Source organism: Phacochoerus africanus, chromosome 4 (assembly GCF_016906955.1).
Source record: "Phacochoerus africanus isolate WHEZ1 chromosome 4, ROS_Pafr_v1, whole genome shotgun sequence".
NCBI lineage: Eukaryota > Metazoa > Chordata > Mammalia > Artiodactyla > Suidae > Phacochoerus > Phacochoerus africanus.
In genome coordinates this window covers 61,660,426-61,681,367 of record NC_062547.1, presented here as the reverse complement: position 1 = coordinate 61,681,367, position 20,942 = coordinate 61,660,426, and the positions used below count along the sequence as shown (strand labels likewise).

At 52.9% G+C, this 20,942-nt stretch overlaps 3 protein-coding genes across 15 annotated transcripts in view; all 3 read left to right on the top strand.

Annotated features, from left to right (window-relative positions):
• MYO9B (myosin IXB) overlaps nt 1-3,737 on the top strand; it is a 111,731-nt gene extending 107,994 nt beyond the window's left edge. For 7 of the 10 annotated variants that reach the window (XM_047776679.1, XM_047776674.1, XM_047776678.1 and 4 more), the window contains 5 exons: nt 73-196; nt 690-737; nt 1,083-1,225; nt 2,067-2,194; nt 2,315-3,737. In XM_047776679.1, coding sequence (XP_047632635.1) covers nt 73-196; nt 690-737; nt 1,083-1,225; nt 2,067-2,194; nt 2,315-2,730 — 859 coding nt within the window. In that variant the 3' untranslated portion in view covers nt 2,731-3,737. Of the gene's footprint in view, nt 1-72; nt 197-689; nt 738-1,082; nt 1,226-2,066; nt 2,207-2,314 lie in introns of all 10 variants that reach the window. The other 3 variants (XM_047776681.1, XM_047776676.1, XM_047776683.1) reach the window with 2 other exon arrangements.
• Nucleotides 3,738-3,862: 125 nt separating this feature from the next.
• On the top strand, nt 3,863-8,930 carry USE1 (unconventional SNARE in the ER 1). Its single transcript, XM_047776684.1, has 8 exons — nt 3,863-5,452; nt 5,761-5,810; nt 5,951-6,029; nt 6,116-6,268; nt 7,383-7,395; nt 7,815-7,842; nt 8,316-8,490; nt 8,731-8,930. The coding sequence occupies exons 1-8, from the start codon at nt 5,312-5,314 to the stop codon at nt 8,911-8,913; spliced, it is 822 nt and encodes a 273-aa protein (XP_047632640.1). The 5' UTR covers nt 3,863-5,311; the 3' UTR covers nt 8,914-8,930.
• A 5,620-nt stretch (nt 8,931-14,550) lies between these two features.
• On the top strand, nt 14,551-17,360 carry OCEL1 (occludin/ELL domain containing 1). 4 transcript variants are annotated; one of them, XM_047776671.1, is made up of 6 exons: nt 14,551-14,671; nt 15,044-15,220; nt 15,350-15,537; nt 16,288-16,453; nt 16,683-16,736; nt 16,829-17,360. In XM_047776671.1, exons 1-6 carry the CDS (start codon nt 14,603-14,605, stop codon nt 16,904-16,906), a joined length of 732 nt encoding a protein of 243 aa, XP_047632627.1. In that variant the 5' UTR covers nt 14,551-14,602; the 3' UTR covers nt 16,907-17,360. The 4 variants fall into 4 exon arrangements, with proteins under 4 accessions (XP_047632627.1, XP_047632625.1, XP_047632626.1 ...); XM_047776669.1 differs by having other exon boundaries at nt 14,552-14,671; nt 16,959-17,360; XM_047776670.1 differs by lacking the exon at nt 14,551-14,671 and having other exon boundaries at nt 14,927-15,220.
• Nucleotides 17,361-20,942: the final 3,582 nt, after the last annotated feature.

The following is a 20,942-nucleotide window of genomic DNA, read 5'->3' as shown; positions in this document are numbered from 1 at the left end:
TCTCCCTAGACGGGGAAGAGGGGCCCTCGCGTTGGCCATCCCCCCAGGATAGCCGAATCGCCTTCTCCACAGGTGCGTGGAGATGCTGATCAAAGAACAGATGAGGAAGTACAAAGTGAAGATGGAGGAGATCAACCAACTGGAGGCTGCGGAGAGCATCGCCTCCCGAAGGCTCTCTCTCCTGAGACAAAACGCTGTGAGCAACGCAGGGCTGCGGCTTGGTTGGGGGCGGAGCCTTGTGGGAGGGGCCGTGAGCGAGGTTTGGGCATAGGGCGTGGTGTCTCTTCTAATGCATACACTTGCAGCCACGTGTGTTGCCGTAGGCAGCCTGACCAGGAGCCTCATGGCAGCATAGTTAGGGGCTGATTCCTCACAGCCAAACGACCCCCGTCCTAGCTCAGTCTCTAAGCCAACTGCTCCTCTCAGCAGCAGGGGATTCTATCACCCACTTGGTGGTGATCCTGGTCATACTCCAGCCACATCCCCTGCAGACTTGGGCCCCGCCCACAGGGAAACGTTCCCACAGCAGAAATGGTCTTGCTTTCGGAGGTGGGTGGGGGAATAAAGGGTTGGCCCAGGCTCCTGTGGGAGGATCCCCTCCTTACCCCCGCAATCAGACATGGTGCATGCCCATGACTAGCACCTGGTCAAGGCCCAGTGTGGTCACCCTCTCTTCATCTCTCCCCCAGCCATGGCCTCTCAAACTGGGGTTTTCGTCTCCCTATGAGGGGGTCCTGGTATGTACACATACGGCCGGTCCTAATCGCATGTCTCCCGGTGCGGTGCATGCTGGGGTTCCCCTCCACCCCTAGGGTCTCTTAGGATAGGCCAACTGTATCCTAACCTTCCAGAAGTGCATGCTGGGGGAGGCCCATTGCCTGCTGACCGCCTGTGCTGAAGATGACTAATCAGCCAAGTGCCGGTCACTCAGTCCCTGCATGATCCCAGGAGAAGCCTTACTAAGCGTAGCCGTCCGCGTCGGAACTAACCTCCCCTGGAGATGCACCGCCCTCTTTCCATCCACAAGCACTGACCCCCACCCACCTAGAGGGGCTGACCACACCTGCCGCTTTTCTTGGCAGATCAAGAATCCCAAGACCCGGATGAAAAGCAGCGGTGGCCTGGAGGAACTGGGGGTGCTGCCAGAGGAAGAAGCAGCTGGTGGTGACGAGGATCGAGAGAAGGAGATCCTAATCGAGCGGATCCAGTCCATCAAGGAGGAGAAGCAAGTGTCTCTCCGACCCCATGCCACCCTTTCAACCCCCATCCACTGGCCCCTCCACTATAGGGGATCTAGCTGTTAGGAGACTGACGGGCTAGGCTTAGTCCTGTGGCCCAGTGCCCATGTCACGAGGTGTTCCTGTCCTAAAATACATCCTAGGGCTCTTTTCTGCTTGACCACAGAAAACAAGAATGGCCCATAGGGAGAGAAGGGACAACAGAGGAGTGATGCCAGAACTTTGTCTTCAAGTTGGCCTTAGATAGGGTGACCCACCAGTTTGCTGTCTCCTCAAGATGGAAGTATGAGGAGTTCTCGCTATGACATAGTGGGTTAATGATCTGATCTAGCTTGTCTCTGTGGAGGAGCTGGTTCAATCCCAGGCCTGGCACAGTGGGTTAAGGATCTGCCATTGCTGCAACTCTGGCATAGGTCATAGGTCAGTTCAGATTCAATCTCTGGCCCAGGAACTTCCATATGCTGGGAGTGTGGCCTGAAAAAAAAAGATGGGAATATGAAAAGAGATGCCCTTAGAAATTATGCCAGGTAGCTTGGGAATAGGCAGGGCACTGCAGGCAGAGGGAACAGCACATACAAAGATCCTGAGGCAGGAGCACCTCACCAGCACAGTACTAGGACAGACGCCTGGCTTCCTGCAGCAACCTGCCCCCTTCCTCACATGAGTCTCACTGGGCCGGGGCATTTGGAGCCTGGTGTGCTTTGGGGGTCAGGTTTGGGGTCCTGGAGGCAGGGAGTCCCATCCAGGACCAAGATGGCCTACTCTTTTCCATGGGGCAGTCTTCCACTGTGGGAACAGCCTTGGACATTGTGACCCCCTCATCCCCAGGGAGGACATCACGTACCGGCTGCCGGAGCTTGACCCTCGGGGCTCCGATGAAGAGAACCTGGACTCGGAGACTTCAGCCAGCACTGAGAGCCTGTTGGAAGAGCGGGCCGGGCGGGGGGCCTCGGAAGGTCAGTATTAAGGTAGCGTCTGCTTTTTTCCTTCCCGTATCCACACCCAGCAGGCCCCAGGGCGAGGGTCCGTCTGATGGCCCTGAAGCTGCAGTAACCCTGCCATCTGTCTCTCAAAAGGGCCCCTCGCGCCTGCTCTCCCCTGCCCCAGCACGCCCGCCCCGAGCCCCCTCCCTGAGGCGGCCGCCCTTCCTCGACGAAGGCCGTTGTCCTTCGCGACGGTCAGAGTGAAGACCCCCCGGCGGACCCCCATCATGCCCACGGCCAACATCAAGCTCCCGCCTGGCCTGCCTGCCTATCTCACTGGCCGGGCACTGGGCACCCAGGAAGCTGCTGCCCCTGTGAGGCGCCGAGAACCGCCTGCCCGCCGCCCGGACCAGGTACACTCTGTGTACATCACGCCTGGCGCTAACCTGCCCTCGCAGGGCCCTCAGGAGACCCTAGACAAGGATGACCGGCCTCCTGGGGCCAAGCGGAGGTACTCGGACCCCCCAACCTACTGCCTTCCCCCTGCCTCGGGCCAGGCCAATGGCTGAGGGCCCACAGCTGCCAGAGTCTGGACATCCAAGGACGGCCTGGTGCCGCGGCCCAAGCGCTGGAGCTCCAGAGCCTGCATTCAGTGGTCTGAGAAGGATCCGGAATGAAAAGCTCCAAGAGCGACGTGAGGTGGGCACTGGCTCCAAGTGAGTCCAGGCAGGGAGAGGCCGGCTGAGACCCGGCCACCCTTGCTGAGCCCCCACGTCGCACAGAGGCGCCCGCCCAGAGCACCAAATCACGGCGGGCAGCCTGGCGTCTCCCAACTTCCCTTTTATATGTTTTTGAGGTCACTGTTTTCTTTGTGCGTGGTTTACATAACTTTAAACTGTAACAGCCTTAACAGAGGACCAAATCGGTTTTTTATATGTGTATGTACAAACTTTTGTATTAACGCCCTGCGTCTCCCTTATAACCTGGACATGAGTCTTCAGAGCAAAGCCCACACAGCCGCCAAGCTTTGGAGGCTCAGACCCAATGCTGAAGCACAGCTCGGGGCAGACCAAGGGCTGGGACCCTGCCTAAGGGATTTGGACACTTGAGGCACACGACTGCCCCAAGTCTATCTCAGATTCGTACGCCAGCCTGGCTGACATGCATTCGAGGGAGCAATGGAACCTTCCATGGTGATCGATTGTTGGCTGGAGCCAGGCAATGGGCGGCCTCCACTCCAGGCACCACAGACCTCACATCCCAGGGAGTCTCGAATGTGGCCATCGCTCCTCTGTTCACTGTGCCTTGGACCCAGGAGGCTGGAGTAGGCCGCCCTTGGCACTGCCCGCCCCCTGTGGCAGGACAAGAGCCCGCAACTCAGGACCAATCATGGGTGGGGAGGGCAAGGCCTAGGGTTGTACGTCCCTGCAAGTCTACGGCGACAGCCTGGGCAGCTGGCATCTCTGGAGCGGGGCTATCTTAGGCTCAGCTCACTCTCCAGATACCTGGACACATGGCCACAGGTCTGGGACAAGAGGCATCCGCAAGCCATGTGAAATTAAAAAAAAGTGCCTGAGAGGTGTCTGCATGCAGTTCCTACTTAGGCCAGCTCCAGGTTGGAAGAGCAGAGGTCAGTAGATGGGAGTCAGCTCTGTGGCCTGTCAAGAGGGGTGCAGGGCAGGGGATTGGGCGCCTCACCTGAAAGGACCTGCCTTGTTCCTCCATCCAACTTTGCTACTGAAATTTCACACATACTCTTCACACAAGGGCGGTGGGCTTTGCTGGAGGTGCTTTTTATTGATCCAGAAAGCTGGGGAAGCAGGCAGCTCCTGGCAGAGCCGCATTCTCCTCACTGAATGTGAGGTGAGCCTGCTGTCCTGGGAGCTGCCTCTTGTCACATCTAGCCTCTCCCCAGGTGGGGCTTACATGTCAGCTGAAAGGGCCATCTGCCCTGGGTTGAAAAGGAGGCGGGGTCAGTCCCTGGGAACCCACTAAAACCAGAAGCAACACCTTCACCACACCACCACCCCCAGCAGAGGAGGTCCCAGTTTGCAACCAGATGGGTAGTTGTGGGAACCAGCTGGCAGGTGGGGCCAGTGGGGTAGGGAAGTTGGAGACCATGACAAACCTGAGTTGAGATGACAATGCCAAAGAGTTAGAGGGCTTGTTCAAGGCCACAAAGCTGGGAAAGGGTAGGGCTGGGATTCAGACCCTGCCCTGTCTGCCTCTAGAGCCTCCTTTTATCAATACCCTGATTTTGGTCTCCTCCATGGTACTTTACAGGATACCAGGCCCACAGGTGATGACCTGAGGGACGGGGAGGTGGTTGAGAGCTGCGTGCTGGGCTTCAGTCCCTGTGAAGCCCCCATCCTCACCCAGTCCACTCCAGGAGGGGGACTCAAACAAGGAGCTTTGGCTTCCTGGGAACTCAGGCGGGGTTCCAACCATGGGGATCTGGGCACTAGGGGTGACCTGACCCCACCTCTCACAACCAGGACTAGCTCATGTCGTTGCCACACTGCCTGTTTCCCAAGGGAGGTCTAGAAAAAGTTAAGAAACTCACTAGGCCATGGTGGGAGGTGGAGTCAGACTCAAGGCTGGGTGAAATCATAGCCGCAAAAGTTCGGATCGGTTCCCAAGTCTTGGATGCTAAAACCCCAGCTCAGGGCCTCTGCCCTGGGAGAATCCAGGGAGCGCTGCCTGTGTGGAAGAGGCCAGTGAAAGAACCCAGGAAGGAGTGAGGAGCGGGAGCGGGGGATTTTGAGCAGGAGAGAAGTAATGAGCACTTCACGGGTTGCATATGGGCCTGGCAGGAAGGACTATCTTTTCGACCCTTCTAGAAGGGTCAAGATGCTCACCAGAGGTAGTTGCCTTGTGGTGCAGTGAGTTAAGGATCCTGCGTTCATTGCAGCGGCCCCGCTGGCTGCTGTGGCGCGGGTTCGATCCCTGGCTCAGGAGCTTCCACATGCCAGCGGGCATGGCACACAAGGATAAGCAAGCAATTCAGCACTGAGTAAATATAAAGGGGATGGCGTCTCAGTTGAAACAAAACATCACTTCGGCCTCCCCAAACAAGAATGGGACACCAAACGAGCAGGGCACTTCCGCCCGGAAGGAGACTAACGGAAGGAACTTCCGCCACCTATTAAGATGGCGCCGGCGGAAGGGGCGGAGTGCCGCTGGGTGGCGATGGCAGCGTCAAGGCTGGAGCTGAACCTGGTGCGGCTCTTGTGCCGCTGCGAGGCGATGGCAGCAGAGAAACGGGACCCGGACGAGTGGCGTTTAGAAAAGGTGAGGGAAGCCCATCTTCCGCTTAGAGCCCGAATCCGGAGGGTGATTCCCGCAGGTAGAGGCCACCGGACCGACTCCCAGGCCCCGCCTGCCAATCTGGCCACACCCCTTCCGGTTGTCTCCGCCACGTCCACCTGCATCTCCTCCGGCTCCTCCCTGGGGCTCAGCCTCCCCTCCTTGACACTTGGCTCCTCCCGTTTTCCAGCCCCGCCCCCATCTTGGTCCCGCTCCTTGTTGGGTCTGACCCCTTTGAGCAGACCCTGGAGGGGTGAGGGAGACTGGGCTGACACCCCCCTTTTTGTCCCCAGTACGTGGGAGCTCTTGAAGACATGCTGCAGGTCCTGAAAGCACAGGCGAGGTGAGTGCAGGTGGCCACAGGTGATTCAAATACTGGGCGAGAACTAGAGTCCAGGATCCCTGGTCTCCAGTCCCTGATAAGACCCTTCCCTGAACTGGGGACAGTGGACAGATTTTCTTTTTCCTCTTCTCGCCCTCCAGCAAACCGGCGTCCGAGGTGATCAATGAATATTCTCGCAAAGTAGATTTTCTGAAGGGGATGCTGCAGGCAGAGAAGCTGGTGAGCAGGGGCACCTCAGCCTCCTCAACCTTCCTCATGCTCACCTGGGACCTGCCCCCTGGTAACCCCTCTTCCCTCTTCTGCAGACCTCCTCCTCAGAGAAGGCACTAGCCAACCAGTTCCTGGCCCCTGGCCGAGTGCCAACTACGGCCAGGGAACGGGTACCAGCCACAAAGACAGTGCACCTACAGTCACGGGCACGGTACACCAGTGAGATGCGGAGTGAGCTGCTAGGCACGGTAGGGCTCCTTGTCTGGTCCCTGGGAAGCTTCAGTTGGGGACAGGAGTTTAGTGCCTGGTGGTAATCAGAACAACAAATACTATCAGGTGTAGGGATCCTAGGGAGCCCAACAGCCTCTGCCCTGGACGATCAGACAAGACTTCCAAACAGAGAGGCATTGTGGCCAGGGCTTTGCTAGATGAGTAAGCATTTGTTACAAGGCAAAAAATGGCACATCTCTGGAGTTGTCAGGTGGTGCAGCAAGTTAAGGATCCGGTGTTGTCACTGCTGAGGGGCAGGTTCAATCCCTAGCCCCAGAACGTTCACACGCTGCAGGTGCAGCCAAAAATAAATGGCACATCTCCAGTTAAGCCCCAGAGTTAGCCCAGAGCAACGTTTAGCTCCTGCCTACCCACAGGGAAATGAGTTTTTTTCCATATGTAAAACAGGATGACAAGGAGTTCCCGCTGTGACGCAGTGAGTTAAGGATCTGACTTCATTGACTGAAGTCACTTTAGATGCACCAGTTCGATCCCTAGCCCAGCCCAGTGGGTTAAAGGATCTGGCCTTTGCTGCTCTGGAGCTCAGATTCAATCCCTGACCCAAGAATTTCCATATGTCACAGGTGTGGCCATTAAAATAAATAAGTAAAATTTATTTTTTTTAATTATTATTTTCTTTTTAGGGCCGCACCTGCAGCATATGGTTCCCAGACTAGGGGTCCAGTCAGAGCTATAGCTGCCGGCCTGCGCCATAGCCACAGCAATGCCAAATCCAAGCCACATCTGCAACCTGCACCACAGCTCACAGCAACGATGTATCCTTACTCCACTGAGCAAGGCCAGGGATCAAACCCTCAACCTCATGGTTCCTAGTCGTATTCGTTTCCACTGTGCCACGACGGGAACTCCATAAATAAATAAAATTTAAAAAGAGGATGGCAAATGTCTCTATAAACACTTTATGCGGATCAACTAACCCTTCAAATATTAGCCGTTGTTACCAGGTGATATGTGAGGAAACTGAGGATGAGATGTCACAGGACTGAGAGTGGGGAGTTTCTCAAAGCAGAAAGGACAGGTCTTGGGACATGAGAAGGTGGGTGACTTGGTGCATCTCCCTTTTTCCCACAGGACTCTACTGAAGGTGAGTCAATGTGAGCAGAACAGGACTCAAGGCCTGGGACAGACATGTATCCTTGCTGCCCCACATCCCTCATGCCTAACCTGGCTTCCACAGCCCAGGGAGAGTGTCCCAGGAACATTAGCGAGTTACTCCTGGAGGGGGTGGCAGGACAGAGGAGGGGCCCCCAGAGGAAACAGAGTTGGACACTCCCAGCCCAAGGGTCCAGAACTGGCTAGAGGGAAGGGCCTGGGGCCTGGGGGAGCCCAAAGGATGAAAATTTCCTGGAAGGGAGCGCTTTGAAGCCTGATAGGGGCCACCTGGGTAGCAGACAAGATGAAAAATGTCACTAGGAGCAGCAGACATCCCAAGCAATGGTCAGGTAGTTGGAAAACAGCAAACCAATTTTCTCCTTCTTCCTGCTTGGCCTCTTTTGTTTCCAGAGCCTGAACTGAATGTGAGGAAGAGAACGTGAGTATCTTCAGCCGCTTGAGCAGCACTGGGGCAGGGGATCTGGACAGTCCTTGGGCCACTGAGGCGCTGCCACAAGCGTCTAAACCAGCAGTCAGGAGTTCCCACTGTGGCACAATAGTATTGTTGGTGTCTCTTCAGCATCAGGGATGAGGGTTCAATCCCTGGCCTGGTGCAGTGGGTTAAGGATCTGGGATTGCCACAGCTGCAGTGTAGGTGGCAGCTCTGGCTCAGATTCAATCCCTGGCCCAGGAACTTTCATATGCCACAGATGTGCCCCGCCCCCAAATTAATTAATCAATTAATTTAACCATTAATCAAAAGCCACCTCTGAGGATGCTCTTCCCAGAAACCAAAGCAAAAAGGGGAAGCAGGGCAGTGGCATAGAACCTCTAGATTCTTTGAGAACATGTCTGTCTCTTCATACCCCCTCCCCATCTCATACCCACCTGTCCCCCCATCTGTATGGTTAGTGGGGCAGCAGGGCCCAGGCCAGAGGATGAGAAGCAGTCAGCAGCCGAGCTAGACCTTGTCCTGCAGCGACACCAGGACCTCCAGGAGAAGTTGGCAGAGGAGATGCTAGGCCTGGCCCGGAGCCTCAAGACCAACACACTGGCTGCCCAGAGTGTCATCAAGAAGGATAACCAGGTATGAGGACTATGGCAACTCTAAAACCTCTACCTTGGGGCGTCAGAGAAGGCTTTCCAGCAGAGGGGCACTATGGTTGGGGCTTGGCTAGCTGAGTAGGAGTTTGGTAGAAGGCAAAAATGGCATTCCCAGCAGAGGAAACAGCACTAGCAAGGGCCAAGAGCTATAGATTTGCTCCAGTGTGGTAGGAAGAGGCCACACTTGGACCCAGTCCTGACATTCTCCCCAACTCACCCGCAGACCCTGTCACACTCACTCAAGATGGCTGACCAGAATCTAGAGAAGCTAAAGACAGAATCTGAGCGGCTGGAGCAGCACACACAGAAGTCAGTCAACTGGCTGCTCTGGGCCATGCTTATTATTGTCTGCTTCATCTTCATCAGCATGATCCTCTTCATCCGTATCATGCCCAAACTCAAATAAAGCCCTGGCCTTGTCCACCTCACCTGTCCTCTCTCTGCCCTCCACCCCTGTCCATGGGTATTCTTTGGGGTGGGCAACAAGATGAGAAGGTCCTTGGAGCCTCTTGAGAGCCACAAAGAGTACATGAGAAGGATTGAGTGCCTGTTGTGGTGCAGCAGAAACACATCCAACTAGTAACCATGAGGTTACAGGTTCGATCCCTGGCCTCACTCAGTGGGTTAAGGATCCAGCATTGCCTTGACCTGTGGTGTAGGTCGCAGACACAGCTTGGATCCTGTGTTGCTGTGGCTCTGGCGTAGGCCAGCAGCTATAGCTCCGATTCGACCTTTAGCCTGGGAACCTCCATATGCCATGGGTACAGCCCTAAAAGGACAAAAGACAAAAAAGACCAAAAAAAAAAAAAAAAGACAAAGCAAGAACTGGGTAGGCATTGGGGTTGGGACCCTGAAAGGGATCATAGAGTATGGGAAATTGCAGGTCTTAGGCTCTTCTCCAGACATTGGGGGCAAAAATCCTACCAGGTGGGGTGACTAAGAGAGCTTGGTGAGGAAGAGTGGACAGAGGCACAAAGGTGTCTGTCCCAGAACCATGGGCAAATGAGCACGGGGGAAATGCGTGGAGTTGCCCACATGGACCACAACCCCCACCACCAGCATGGGTACGAAACCATCAAGAAGAGCTTTTTATTTGTTTATTTATTTGTTTTTGTTTTTTTTAGGACTGCATCCATAGCATAAGAAGGTTCCCAGGCTAGGGGGCAAATCGGAATTACAGCTGCCGGCCTATGCCACAATATGTAGGCAGCAAAGTGGGATCCAAGCCGCGTCTGCAACCTACACCACAGCTAAGGGCAACGCCAGATCCCCAACCCACTGATCGAGGCCAGGGATCAAACCCACATCGTCATGGATTCTAGTCAGATTCATTTCCTCTGCGCCATGAAGGGAACTCCTTGTTTGTTTTAATTATTCTGGTGGTACCTTTGGCCTATGGAAGTTCCCAGCCAAGGATCCAACCCAAGCCGTTGCAGTGACAATGCCAGATCCTTAACCCAATGATCCACAAGAAAACTCCAGGAAGAGCTTTTTAAAACTCTAGTGGCAGCTTTTAAAATATATACATCAAAAGAAGGAGGCTGGAGTTCCCGTCGTGGCGCAGTGGTTAACGAATCCTACTAGGAACCATGAGGTTGTGGGTTCGGTCCCTACCCTTGCTCAGTGGGTTGACGATCCGGCGTTGCCGTGAGCTGTGGTGTAGGTCACAGACGAGGCTCGGATCCCGCGTTGCTGTGGCTCTGGCGTAGGCCGGTGGCTACAGTTCCGATTCGACCCCTAGCCTGGGAACCTCCATATGCCGCGGGATGGGCCCAATAAATAGCAAAAAGACAAAAAAAAAAAAAAAAGAAGGAGGCTCATGCTTGTGACTTAGATGGTTCAATATTAGGAAGCCTGTTAATAGCAACATTAATGTATCAGGAAACAAAATCACAGGGTGCAATGGTACTTGGTACTGTTCACAGCATCCATTATTCAAAGTTTTAATTAAAAATAAGGAATGGGAGTTCCCATTGTGGTGCAGCAGAAACAAATGCGACTAGGCACCACGAGGTTGCGGGTTCGATCCCTGGCCTCGCTCAGTGGGTTAAGGATCCGGTGTTGCCATGAACTGTGGTGTAGTTCGCAGACGTGGCTCGGATCTGGTGTTGCTATGGCTGTGGTGGCAGCAAGAGCTCTGATTAGACCCCTAGCCTGGGAAACTCCATATGCCACGGGTGTGGCCCTAAAAGGACAAAAGACAAAAAAAAAAAGGAACAATGGAGTTCCCATTGTGGTGCAGAGGAAACAATTCTGACTAGTATCCGTGAGGATTCAGGTTCCATCCCTGGCCTCACTGAGTGGGTCAGGGATCTGGTGTTGCCATGAGCTGTGGTGTAGGTCCCAGATGCGGATCAGATCTGGTGCTGCTGTGGCTGTGGTGTAGGCCGGCAGCTACAGCTCCAACTCCACCTCAAGCCTTGGAACTTCCATATGCTAGAAGTGCAGCCCTAAAAAACAAAGCAAAATTTAAAAAAGGAATGTGCATTTCCACTGTGGCAGAGTGGGTTAAGAATCCCACTGCAGGAGTTCCTGTCATGGCTCAGTGGTTAACAAATCCGACTAGGAACCATGAGGTTATGGGTTCGATCCCTGGCCTCGCTCAGTGGGTTAAGGATCTGGCGTTGCCATGAACTGTGGTGTAGTCGCAGACGCAGCTCGGATCTGGCATTGCTGTGGCTCTGGTGTAGGCCGGCGACTGCAGTTCCGATTAGACCCCTAGCCATATGCTGTGGGAGTGGCCCAAGAAAAGGCAAAAAGACAAAGAAACTGAAAGATGAGAAAAGAGGTAAAAGTATTTGTAGATGATACAACTATCTATATAAAAGTCCCAGGCAAGGAGTTCCTGTTGTGGCTCAGCAGTAATAAACCCAACCAGTGTCCACAGGGATTCTGGTTCAATCCCAGCTTCGATCAGTGGGTTAATGATGCAGCATCTCCATGAGCTGTGGTGTAGTTTGCAATGCCGATCAGATCCCACATTGCTATAGCTGTGGTATATGCCAGCAGCTACAGCTCCAATTCCACCTTTAGCCTGGGAACTTCCATATGCTGTAGGTGTGACCCTAAAAAGCAAAATAAAATAAAATTAAAAATAGTCCCAAGCAAACTAAAAAGCTATTTCAGCAGTTCCTGCTGTGGTGCAACAGGATTGGCGGCATCTTTGGAGTGATGGGACATGGCTTAGAAAGCAACTATGGCTCAAATCTTATCCCAGGCCCAGGAACTCCATATGCTAAGATATGGCCAAAAATAAAAATAAATATGGAGTTCCTGTCGTGGCGCGTCGGAAATGAATCTGACTAGGAACCACGAGGTTTCGGGTTTGATCCCTGGGCCTTGCTCAGTGGGTTAAGGATCTGGCGTTGCCAAGAGCTGTGGTGTATGTCACAGATGTGTCTCAGATCTGGCATTGCTGTGGCTGTGGCCGTAGGCTGGCAGCTGTAGCTCCAATTGGACCCCTAGCCTGGGAACTTCCATATGCCATGGGTGCGGCCCTAAAAAGCAAAATAAATGATTAATAAAAATAAATAACGTTATTTCAATAAGAGAATTTAGTAAACTAGTGAGGAACTTAATGAATAGTTTCCTATATGCAAAAAAGAAAAGCTGCAAAATATATCAGAAGATCCCATGATAGTAACAGAAAAGATATGGCAACTCAGCAAGTTAAGAATCTGCCAGGAGTTCCCGTCGTGGCGCAGTGGTTAATGAATCTGACTAGGAACCATGAGGTTGTAGGTTCGATCCCTGGCCTTGCTCAGTGGGTTAAGGATCCAGCGTTGCCGTGAGCTGTGGTGTAGGTTGCAGACACGGCTCGGATCCCGAGTTGCTGTGGCTCTGGTGTAGGCCGGTGGCTGCAGCTCCAATTAGTCCCCTAGCCTGGGAACCTCCATGTGCCGTGGGAGCAGCCCAAGAAATAGCAAAAAGACAAAAAAAAAAAAAAGAGTCTGCCAATGTAGGAGTTCCCGTCATGGCTCAGCGGAAACGAATCTGACTAGGATTCATGAGGACACAGGTTCTATCCCTCGCCTTGCTCAGTGGGTTAAGGATCCACTGTGAGCTGTGGTGTAGGTTACAAACTCGATTTGGATCCCAAGTTGCCGTGGCTGTGGTGTAGGCTATCTGATACAGCTCCAATTCAACCCCTAGCCTGGGAACATCCATGTGCCGTGCGTAAGGACCTAAAAAGACACAAAAAAGAGGAATCTGCCAGTGTGATTTACGTCACTGCTGTGGCACTGTTTTGATCCCTGGCCCAGGAACTTCCGCATGCCTGGGGGCAGGGAGGGACACACTGCCCGTGGGTTTTTTGATTTTTGTTTTATTTTTGTCTTTTTAGGGCCCCACTCTTGGTGTATGGAAGTTCCCAAGCTAAGGATCAAATTGGAGCTGCAGCTGCCGGCCTACACCACAGCCACAGCAATGCCAGATCCCAGCGGCATTTTCGACCTACACAGCAGCTTGTGGCAACCCCGGATCCTTAACCCACTGAGTGAGGCCAGGGATTGAATGTACATCCTCATGGATACTAAGCAGGTTCTAACCCACTGAGTCACAATAGGAACTCCCTGCCTGGTTAAATTAATATATGGAAAGCTCTTAAAAATCAAGAAGGAAAAAAAATTTGCAGGAAATCAACAGGAAAAGAAATTCAAAAGGTTTCTGAATATTTTCACTCATAGATTAGGCAAGATTTAAAACTGAAAATACACTTACAGGAAACTGTGATACCATTTGGTTTGCAAAGATTGTGGGAAAACCAGCTGATTAGAACATCAGTGGCACAGCCTCACTGAAGAGCCACTTGACAATATTTTCTTTCTTTCTTTCTTTCTTTTTTTTGATGGAAGTTACCAGGCTAGGGGTTGAAGCAGAGCTGTAGCTGCTGGACTACACCACACCATAGCAATGCCAGATCCAAGCCACATCTGTGATCTACAGCACAGCTCACGGCAACATCAGATCCTTAACATGCTGAGTAAGGCCAGGGATACAATATCTTTCCAAATTATAATACCCAGGTCCCTTTGCCCAGGCAATTTCACTTCTAGGCATTTATCCTACACAATCTTCCATAATTGGCCAAAGAAATGTGCACTGAAATATTCTTTCTACATATTGTCTGTAGTAGTGAGGAACATTTATTTGTTACTGAATTAAGATATATCCAGAAGGAGACACTATTAACTGCTGCCTCAAGGGATAAAGATGGGTGAGAGTAGTTCCCTTTGTGATTCAGCAATAATGGTCCTGACTAGTATCCATGAGGACGTGGGTTCCATCCGTGGCATTGCTCAGTGGGTTAGGGATCTGGTGTTGCCACAAGCTGTGGTGTAGGTTACAGACAAGGCTTGGACCTGGTGTTGCTGTGGCTGTGGTGTAGGCCAGCAGCTTCAGCTAGGATTCAACCCCTAGGCTGAGAACTGCCATATGCCACGGATGCAGCCCTGAAAAGACAAAAAAAATTAAGATGAGTGAGAAATTCGCTTTGCCCTAAGCATCTTTTCTACTTGAATTTTCTTATCTTTTTTGTCTTTTTAGGTACACACCCTCAGCATATGGAAGTTCCCAGGCTAGAGGTCGAATTGGTAGTTGCAGCTGCTGGCCTACACCACAGCCACAGCAATGCGGGATGGGAGGCGCCTCCTGTACCTAACACCGTAGCTCACGGCGACACCAGATCTTTAACCCCTGAGCATGGCCAGGGAACCCATATTCTCAAGAATACTAGTGGGATTCTTAAGCCACTGAGCCACAATGGGAACTCCCCTATTTGAATTTTCTATACAAGCTTCCAGTGATTATTTAAAGAAATAGTTTTAAAATATAATCACTAAGTAAGTAGATAATTGCAAATTCTCCAAAACCACCAGTTTTTCAGACAAATAAACTGGAGGTCAGAGAGAGGGAGTCTGGCCCCAAATACACAGCAGGCAGTGGTCTCCGTTGGACTTGAACCTGAGTTTCAAGGGTGTGGGTCAACGTCCCCGTTCGGCAGGCCCCGCCCCCTCACCGCCAGCCACACCCTGTACCGCCAGGCCCCGCCCCCGCCCTGCTGATCAACCGAGCCGGTTCAGTCCAGCCGGTAGTTAATGCACAACACGGACTCTAGCGCCTGTTCGGGAGCGGACCCAGACTCGGAGCCCCGGACACTGGGACAGGTGACCAGGGGAGGGAGTAGTTCCTACAGCCTGCAGTCGGGCCGGAGATCCCGAAGGTTTTGTTCCGCGCGAGGTCCTTGGGCTTCGCACACTCCTGCGGGAGAGGTTATGGCAATGGCAGCGCCGGGGTTAATAGAGCCAAATCTGGGCTGGGCGGTGACGTAACGGATCATTTGCATAGCGCTCTTCCGGGTTACGCACTCGGCAGAGGGGGTCTGGGGTTCTCTAGGGGCCAATGGCGTGCGTTTATGCAAATGAGGGCGGAGCTGGAGAACGCGCTAGCGGATGGAGAGTTTGGTGCGCCAAGATCCACCTCCTGTCTGTCCTTGCTATTTCACCGTCCTCCATGCGCGTCCTTTTCCGTGTCCACAGGCCGCGCGTCGACCGCCCCCGCCACGCGGGAGCCACGACTCTCCCCGAAGGACCCACTCACCGGCCGGGGGGCGCCCGAGCGGCGCCGCCCGGAAGCCGATGCCCACTCGGGAGCCCCTCCACACCCGCGGCTCCCGGGGAAACCTGCAGACCCACCCGCCTGGCCCTGGTCCCCCGGTGAGTCTGAATGGGAGGCGAGCCCCCAGGCTGGACCTAGGCATAAGGATTCATTCCCCCCTGTTTAAGGGATCTCAGCTTCCCGATACCCTCATTAACTCCAAATCGTGATTCCTGCGGCGTCTTCAGCGACCGGTGCCTGGAAGCCTCAAACCCAGCGCGCCTCGCCCTCTGTGCCAGCCCCAGCCCGGAGCACACAGAACAAGGCCCAGGAAGATTGTATTTGAGGATGAGCTGCCCCTGGGCACCAAGAAGTCTATTAGAGCCGTCCCCAAGGAACAAATGCCTAGACTCCACCCAGTTCCTGACTATGAGCTGTGAGTGTCTCTGCTGTGGTTCCTGATGCCTGGGAACAGGGAAGGAGTACTGAGGTTGGGGAGGGTGGTTGTTTTTTTTGTTGTTGTTTATTTGTTAGTTCGTTTTCTTTTTTAGGGCTGCACCAGCAGCATATGGAAGATCCCAGGCTAGGGGTCAAATCGGAGCTGCAGCTGCCAGCCTACACCACAGGCACAGCAATGCCAGATCCGAGCCGCATCTGCGACCTATGCAGCAGCTTGCAGCTACTCGGGATCCTTAACCCACTGAGCAAGGTCAGGAATGGAACCCATGTCCTCATGGATAGTAGTGATATTACTTTTTTTTTTTGCTTTTTGGGGACACATGTGTGGCATATGGAAGTTCCCAAGCTAGGGGTGGAATCGAAGCTACAGCTGCTGACCTACATCAGCTACGTGGAATCTGAGCCACCTCAGCAATGCCAGATCCCCAACCCACTGAGCGAGGCCAGGGATCCACCCCTCATCCTCATGGATACTAGTCAGATTCATTTTGCTGTGCCACATCGGGAACTCCCACTAGTCATATTCTTAACCTGCTGAACCTCAATGGGAACTCTGAGGTTTGGGTTTTGCCAAGTAAATAAGAGTTTACCAAATAGTAAAAAGAGAAAAAGTGCGCTTGGGGCAAAGAATCTGACATGGACAAAGAAAAAAAATTACAAAATCGCACCGATTGGAGAAAAGAGAGATTCTTTACACTCACACTTTGACTCCCTTCCCACCCTATAGTAAGTACCCATCAGTGAGCAGTGAGATGGATCGAAGCCGCTATGCTGCAGTGTTCCAGGACCAGTACTCAGAGTTCTTGGAGCTCCAGCAGGAGGTGGGCTCTGCCCGGGCAAAGCTCCAGCAGCTGCAGGCCCTGCTGAACTCACTGCCTCCACCCCGAAGCCAGGTCAGCATCCAGGTGGAAAACCCCACGCTATAGCCCTTCCATGTGGCTCAACCTTGGCCTCCAGAAATCCGTTGGGTTCAGATCTCTGGGCCTCTCCTTCAGGCTGGGTGGCACCACAGCACATGGGCCAAGGTCAGCCCTTGAGGTCCACCTTGTCTGTCTGAGCCTGTTTTCCCGTCCATCCTTGGGTCCCATGCTCCCTGTGCACCCCCTTTTTCTCCCCTTGCAGAAGGAGGCCCATGTTGCTGCCCGTGTCTGGAGGGAATTTAAGAAGAAGCAGATGGTGAGTCATGCCTCCTGAGTCCTAGAGCCTGGCCTTTGCACACGCCTGTGCACACACACACACACACTCTCCCTCTTTCTCTCCCCCATGAGGCTGGGACGCTTGTGCCCTGTTTCAAGGAAAGAGAACTGAGGATCAGAGAGGGAAAGGCAAAGGGTCAAGCAGCTTGAGAGCCACAGGCCAGACTGCCAAAAGGACTTCCCTGGCTCTTGCCCTACTCAGGACCCCAGCTTCCTGGACAAGCAGGCTCGCTGCCACTACCTAAAGGGCAAACTAAGGCACCTGAAGATGCAGATCCAGAAGTTCGATGACCAAGGAGACAGCGAGGGCTCTGTGTACTTCTGAATGTCCTAGCCAAGAGACAGAGAGAAACATGGGGTGGGGCTCGGGGTCCTTCCCTTACTTCTCTGCCCAGCTCCTTGCCTTAGCTCTCGCTGTTGCCCACCCCTGGGGTAAGCCTTCCCTGATTTCAAGTGACTCTGCCTTTACGGCCCAGATCTGATGGCCCGTCCTCCAGGAAGCCCTCCCAGAACCTCCTCTGGGACTCCCAAGGAGACCCCAGATCTCAGCCCGTGAAGCGGGTCCTACCCTCCATCCCAGTGGAATAAACACCTATTAAATACCTACTGTGTACAGCTACATAAAACTCCTGATTTCACTCTTTGCCACCAAAAAAATTGTTTTTCCATTTTCTTTTTCATGGCTACACTTGAAGTCTATAGAAGCATCTGGGCCAGGGATTGAACTCTCTCCTCCTCAGCCAGCCGAGCTGCTGCAGTCTGATTCTTGTTTTTTGGCCGTCCCAAGGCATATGGAGTTCCTAGGCCAGGGATCAGATCCGAGCCGCAGTTGCCACCTAAGCCATAGCTGCAGCAGCAGCAATGCCGGATCCTTAACCCACTGTGCTGGGCCAGGGATGGAACCTGCCTCCCAATGCTCCCAAGACACCAATGATCCCATTTCACAACAGAGGGAACTCTGATTCTTAACCCACTGTACCACAGCAGGAACTCCTTTCTTCCATTTTCTAGAGGCTCCAAAAAAGGGATTTGTCCAGGGTCTCTGGGTGGGCTGTGAACCCTAGTCTGTCCAGGAGGTTCCCTCTCCTCCAAGAGGTCAAGTGGCCTTTGAGTGGGAAGCTGAGGGGCTGACCCCAGCATCACCTCCTCTGCCAGGCTTGGGACAGGGGAGTCCCAGGGCAAGAGTTTCCACAGGTCCATAATGGAAGCAAAAGCAGCCGACAACCCTAGTCTTTCTGGGGCAGCGTCCTGAAAAATTCATGGTGTGATGCTGGGGACTGTGTGAGGGGGGCGAACTCAGGTGTCCTGAAGGAAGCTCAACACTAACCCAGTTAAATGGGTCCCTCTGATTGTCTGCGTCTCCTAAAAAATGCAGGCTGAACTGTGATTGACACCAGCTCTGTGCGAGCATATTTCATGCACCAAATCCTGGGGGAGGGTCCCCTGATATCCACCCTATTCTGGGCCCTGGGTAGGATGGGTGGGGAACATGTAGGACCAGATCCCTGCAGGGCCCTATGATGGTGGCCCAGTAGCTACTCTCTTCAAATTGGAGCTTCAGCTGGGGCCTATGCCACAGCCACAGCAACACCAGATCCCAGCCACATCTTCGACCTATGCCCCAACTTGCTGCAACACCAGATCCTTAACCCACTAAGCGAGGCCAGGGACTGAACCTGCATCCTCACAGATACCAGTCAGGTTCTTAACCTGCTGAGCCACAACAGGACCTCCATTGAGTCTTGGTCTCCCAGCAGAGCCATAAGGATCAGAGACAGGCAGACTGTGGGCAGAAAAGGCAGTGCCAGCACTGGGTCCCAGGTGCCACCCACCTCCCAGAGAGGCCTGAGTCCCAAGATCGATCTTCAAGGAACCTGTGTCCTCAAGGAAGAGGAACAGAGCAATAGCAATAACAGAAGGCTAGATAGCAGAGTCCTAACAACCAGGGAGACTCAAGATGTCTTCCTGCAGAAGAGGCCATATGGCGAAGGTTTTGTAGGAGAAGTAGGAGTTCAGCAGTCAGGCTTGGAGAGGCATCCTAGTCTCTGGCCACCGGGAAGCAGGACAGACACCTTGGTCTTGCTCCATCCGCAGATGTCGTGTGAATCTGAGAAATGAGGCATTGCTGTCCAGCCCAACTGAAGTGGACATAAATTCACTGACACTCAGGACATCTCAGAAGATACCTACCTGGGGCAGAAACCAGCCCAGCCTCCAATGGGAGAGCCCAGTAGCCTTCCATCACATTTCCATCTCAGTCCCCTCCTGGGATGGGTCATACCCAAGAGACCCTCATTCATTTCTCCCCATCCTCCCAGATCTCCAAAACAGATGGACATGGGAGAGACTGAGATGCTAGAGGGGAATATTTTATTTATTTATATTATTTTTTAATTTTCTGTCTTTTTGCCTTTTCTAGGGCCGCTCCTGTGGCATATGGAGGTTCCCAGGCTGGGGGGTCTAATCGGAGCTGTAGCCGCTGGCCTAAACCAGAGCCACAGCAACTCAGGATCCTAGCTGCGTCTGCAACCTACACCACAGCTCACGGCAACACCGGATCCTTAACCCACTGAGCAAGGCCAGGGATCGACCCACAACCTCATGGTTCCTAGTCAGATTCCTTAACCACTGAGTCACCACGGAACTCCTAGATGGGAGTATTTTAGAGGACTGCAACTGCATTAGGCTGAGCACTGGTCCAGCCTGCAGCCAGTTCTCTCACTGTTTTCAGAAGGGCATCTTTTTTTTTTTTTTTTTTCTTTTTAGAGCTGCACTCAAGGCATATGGAAGTTCCCAGACTAGGGGTTGAATTGGAACTGCCAGCACAACTGGCAGCAATAGCCACAGAAATTCAGGATCCAAGCCACATCTGTGACCTACACCACAGCTCATGGCAACACCAGATCCTTAATCCACTGAGTGAGGCCAGAGACTGAACCCGCGTCCTCATGGATACTAATCGGGTTTGTTACTGCTGAGCCACAATGGGAACTCCCCAAAAGGGCATCTTTGATAAAGGCCAAGCTGCTGCAGTGACAACACTGGATCCTTAACACACTGTAAGGGCCAAGAGGTGCCACCCACCTCCACCGTCTGGGCCCTTTCTGCCCACCTTCTAGAGCCACAGTCCCGGCAATAAATTCCATAGGCACCTTTCCCACACAGAGCTGGGCCACAAATTTCTGAGGCCAGAGTGGCAAGCTCCCTGGTGCCCAGCATCATGCTACATCAACTCAGTTTCACATTTAAGTCTGTCCTTAGGGGTCCCCACCTTCCAAATACCAATCTCCAAAACAGTCAAGAGATTTTTGGCTGCAACCATGGCATGTAGAAGTTCCCAGGCCAGGGACTGAATCTGCACCACAGCAGTGACCCAAGCTGCCGCAGTGACAACATTGGACCCTTAACACACCCCCACAGAACTCCAGGAAGTGTTCGTTTGCTTTTTTTTTTTTTTTAATTTACATGTGAGAAGAAATCAAATTTAAACTGGCTCTGGCACAAAAAGGGAAGTTTCGTGGAATTGAAACACTCATGTGTTTCAGGTATGGCTTGATCCAGGGGCTCTAAAGACATCCTGAGAAATTGGTCTTTCTCTTTTGGTTCCGCTTTGCTTTAATGATATCCTCCTAGTCCCAAATCCTGCCATTACTCTCACTGGCCCAGTCTGGGCCACAAGCCCTCCCTAAACTAATCACTGTGGTCAGGGAAATGGAAGGCTTCATCTAGGCTGAGATTATGTGAAAGAACTAGCCCCAAATGTTACTCTCAAGGACACTGGGGCCTGACATCATGATTAAGAGTTGACCAAAGAAATATTGTTGAGAGTTCCCATTGTGGTTCAGCAGTTAAGGAGCCTGACTAATATCCATGAGAACACAGGTTTGATCCCTGGCCTCACTCAGTAAGTTAAGAATCCAGCGTTGCCCTGAGCTGTGGTGTAGGTTGCCGACAGGGCTCAGATCCCATGATGCTTTGGCTGTGGTGTAAGGCTGGCAGCTGTAACTGATTCCACCTCTAGCCCAGGAACTTCCACATGCTACAGGTGCAGCCCTAAAAAGAATAAAGAGAACAATAAAGTGTTTGATCCAGGGCTGTGTGCAATCTATGAGGCTCTCCCTTAGAAGCCAGAGTCTGAATTCAAACCTGCGCCATCTGCTGGGCTCAACTTCTAGACTCACTAGCT

Bases quoted from the DNA above. Each gene is read 5' to 3' on its own strand.
- OCEL1 (XM_047776668.1), top strand. From the start codon at position 14,957: ATGGAGAGTTTGGTGCGCCAAGATCCACCTCCTGTCTGTCCTTGCTAT. The intron at 15,221-15,349 runs GTGAGTCTGAAT...CGGCGTCTTCAG, and splicing joins CGCCTGGCCCTGGTCCCCCG to CGACCGGTGCCTGGAAGCCT. The intron at 15,538-16,287 runs GTGAGTGTCTCT...CCCACCCTATAG, and splicing joins CCAGTTCCTGACTATGAGCT to TAAGTACCCATCAGTGAGCA.
- USE1 (XM_047776684.1), top strand. From the start codon at position 5,312: ATGGCGCCGGCGGAAGGGGCGGAGTGCCGCTGGGTGGCGATGGCAGCG. The intron at 5,811-5,950 runs GTGAGTGCAGGT...CTCGCCCTCCAG, and splicing joins GTCCTGAAAGCACAGGCGAG to CAAACCGGCGTCCGAGGTGA. The intron at 8,491-8,730 runs GTATGAGGACTA...ACTCACCCGCAG, and splicing joins TCATCAAGAAGGATAACCAG to ACCCTGTCACACTCACTCAA.